The following is a 3,437-nucleotide window of genomic DNA, read 5'->3' on the forward strand; positions in this document are numbered from 1 at the left end:
AAAAAAAAATGCAATAAATAATGCATTTTTCAAATTAAGGTGTTCAAATTTTTCTTCGAATTTTAAACAGTGGAATCGTGTCGCTCGTCTCAAAATCTATAATACTAGTATAATAAAAAATACATAAATTTTTTGTTTTGGAATAAATCCCGTGTATTTTGCATGATTTTTTTTCGCATTTTCGAGGGATTTACTTTAGCTTTCAAAACCATTTTGTTTCGTATCAAAATGCTGTTTCTGTCGAAAGCGCTACGATTAATTCGCGTGCAGTGTTCAAAAAGTACACTGTGCGGCTTGTGAAAGGACAAGAGATGTATTTTAAAATGCTGTGCGCTACTTATCAGATATGAGTTCAACGACAAAATCTATACGAAATGGCCAATTTCATATCAGAGAGAAATTTCAATTAGCACGAAATTGTTCCGAAAGTAGAATCACAATACCAAGAGTCGTTCTTAGCCAAAATCTAACTAGCCGCAGTATTTTGGAATGAATTTCCGTCCTCCCTCGCCAAGTTTGCTTTAGAGACAAAACGGTTGTGGCGTTGCGCAACTGATTTGTGTACATTTATACAGTCGTCCTATACTCGTCCAGTTTTAATTTAACATTATAGTATATGACTAGTAATTATGCCACTTCTGAATTTTGAAAAACACTTCGCTTACCAGCACTTTTTAGTTAACATCTCAATTCTCGCATTAATCTCATTTCAGCACACACTCTTAGTCACAAAATGGTTTCAATACTTAAGAAGCTAAGCGGCTTTTACAATGTCTACGTTTTGGCCGTGCTTACAGTTGGCTATATACTTGGTGAACTGGGCCATTATCTCATCGGTGTAACATCCAAACAGACCGCCATTGAATTGGATTATGGCGACAAAGCTTGTCAGCAGAATAATACAAATTTCAATCGCTTCGAGCTACCACAGCAATGTTCAGTCGTAAAAGAAGAGAATAGGTATGTAAAGCATGCGTCCGCTTTTCTTTTTATATACCAATAGACTTACATAAAATATTTTTCCTCTGTCATCTTACAGCTGTCTCGCATTGGCTTTAAATGATACTGCGTACTGTGAATGGAATTACAATGGCTTGGGTATTGATTATCAAATACTTGCTGGTCCCACCTTCATCTTGGTCTTCACTATTGCTGGCGTTTTCATGGGTTTCGCCGCTGATAAATATAATCGTGTCAAAATGTTAACAGTTTGTACGCTAATCTTTGCCGTTGCAATAATTTTACAAGGTACTGTGAGCGCTTACTGGCAGTTGGTGCTATTGCGTATGGTCATGGCCTTAGGGTGAGTATCGAAAATTTCATAAATAAGCATACATACCATAAACTAATGATTTGCGTTTTTTTTTGCTTCAACAGTGAGTCTGGTTGTAATCCGCTAGCCACAGGCATTATGTCGGATATATTCCCCGAAAATAAACGCGCACTTGTCATGGCCATTTTCAATTGGGGCATTTACGGTGGATACGGTATTGCCTTCCCCGTGGGTCGCTACATTACCAGATCGAATTTCTTCAATCTGGGCTGGCGTGTGTGTTATCTGGGTACTGGCGTATTAGCGGTGCTACTGGCTGCGCTAACTGGCACCACACTTAAGGAACCTGAACGCAAAGCAATTGGCGAGGGCGATCGCACCAAAGATGGCAAGAAAATTGGCTTATGGAAAGTGCTAGCCAATCCTGCCATGATTATGTTGATGATTGCTGCTTCCATACGTCACTCCGGTGGCATGACTTTCGCCTATAACGCGGATCTATACTACAACACTTACTTTCCAGACGTGGATCTCGGTTGGTGGTTGTTTGCTGTCACTATTGGTATTGGCAGTATTGGCGTTGTTGTGGGTGGTGTTGTCTCCGATAAGATTGTGGCTAAAATGGGTATACGTTCACGCGCCCTAGTGCTAGCCTTAAGTCAGCTAATAGCAACATTGCCGGCATTTGGCTCTGTATACTACGATCCCTTATGGGCTATGATAACATTGGGCTGCAGTTATTTCTTCGCTGAGATGTGGTTCGGCATTGTATTTGCGATTGTGGTGGAAATAGTGCCGCTGCAGGTGCGCTCATCAACAATCGGCGTGTTCTTGTTTGTGATGAACAACGTTGGTGGTAATTTGCCAATTCTGCTCGACCCCATAGCCAAGATAATCGGTTTCCGGGAGGCGTTTATGATTTTCTACGCAGGCTTCTATGGCATAAGTAAGTTTGAGTTGTACATAAAGACGCAAGGGTCAAGTATTTACTTTTTTTATCTATACAAATAGGCTCAGTGCTGTTCCTCATCACCTGCTTCTTGCTGGAGGGCAAACCAAAGGACAAAGATTCTAGCACAGCGCAAGGTGAGCAAAAGATCGATAGCCTGGAGGCACACACACGTCAAATGCGCGGTCATGACAACTCTGTATTTACCGTTGATGATACACTGCCACATAATGGACGTCCCGCGGTAATTCCACAGCATCTGCAGTTATCGAGCAATGGACGCGATAAGTACGCGCCTGCAACGCGTGAAAGCAGCAGACTGTGAAGTTAGTTGCGAACCCAACGACATAGGCGAAAATGGGCCTAAGTTTTCTGATACATTCATATACATAATATGTAGATTATGATCATGATAAAAAAATAGGAAGGTAGAACCGCTGAGAGGAATTTTTCGAATTCTTGACGTTTGCAAGCAATTTAATTTCAAAATTTTACATACCAACTCACACACATATTCTCATTTTCAATCTCAAACAACAAGTTTGAACAATTCCTTTTTTTACTCTCAATTTTATATGATTTTAATCTGTTAGCAAACTTCAAAAAAAAATCATGGCTGACGAATTGAGAGAACGGTTTCACCTAACTATGGTTTTATCATGCATTATGATGACACATTGATGAATTTTTCAAAATCTTCACGTACCTCACTAGTAGTGTATATTTTATATGCATTAAGTTTAAATCGATTGGATTATTTTTTATTCATATACATGCATATGTATAGTAGATGGAAATTGTGAAAAAGAAGAAACAAACAATTGCTTAAGATTGTTATAAAATATTAAAGTTTGTTAAGTGTTTTTTTTTTTATTTCACTATGTTATAAAAATACGTTAAAGTTTAATTTAGTAGTAGCACCCAGAAAGTTGTCTATAGTGGAAACAAGAAGTTTCAAACTACGTAAAGGCAATTATTATTTAGTTTAATTGTTAGGAGTTAATATTAACAATTAACAGAGTATTTGTTCATATAAACTAGATGTTAATTTTTACACCAATGACACTAACAACTTAGAATAATTGCAAAAAGTGTTTTGTACATATCGAATAAAACTTGTACTTAAAATAATTTTATAAGCAATTGTTTTTTTTTTTTTGTTTTTAATTTGAAAACGAAATGTAAAAGAGAGTTGCAGGGTGTAAATCTATCGTA

The 3,437-nt window shown here is 37.6% G+C and overlaps 1 protein-coding gene across 2 annotated transcripts in view; it reads left to right on the forward strand.

The window, feature by feature from the left end:
* Nucleotides 1-2,689, forward strand: part of LOC118748807 (putative metabolite transport protein HI_1104) — a 54,582-nt gene extending 51,893 nt beyond the window's left edge. Inside the window, exons 2-5 of one of the 2 annotated variants that reach the window (XM_036483495.1) lie at nucleotides 714-960; nucleotides 1,040-1,303; nucleotides 1,378-2,219; nucleotides 2,285-2,688. In XM_036483495.1, the coding sequence (XP_036339388.1) occupies nucleotides 734-960; nucleotides 1,040-1,303; nucleotides 1,378-2,219; nucleotides 2,285-2,547 (1,596 nt within the window). In that variant the 5' untranslated portion in view covers nucleotides 714-733 and the 3' untranslated portion in view covers nucleotides 2,548-2,688. Of the gene's footprint in view, nucleotides 1-713; nucleotides 961-1,039; nucleotides 1,304-1,377; nucleotides 2,220-2,284 lie in introns of those variants that run through there. The other variant, XM_036483496.1, reaches the window with a different exon arrangement.
* The last annotated feature ends 748 nt before the right edge of the window (nucleotides 2,690-3,437 follow it).

Source organism: Rhagoletis pomonella, unplaced genomic scaffold (genome assembly GCF_013731165.1).
Source record: "Rhagoletis pomonella isolate Grant_MI unplaced genomic scaffold, Rhpom_1.0 Rhpom_scaffold_00013, whole genome shotgun sequence".
NCBI lineage: Eukaryota > Metazoa > Arthropoda > Insecta > Diptera > Tephritidae > Rhagoletis > Rhagoletis pomonella.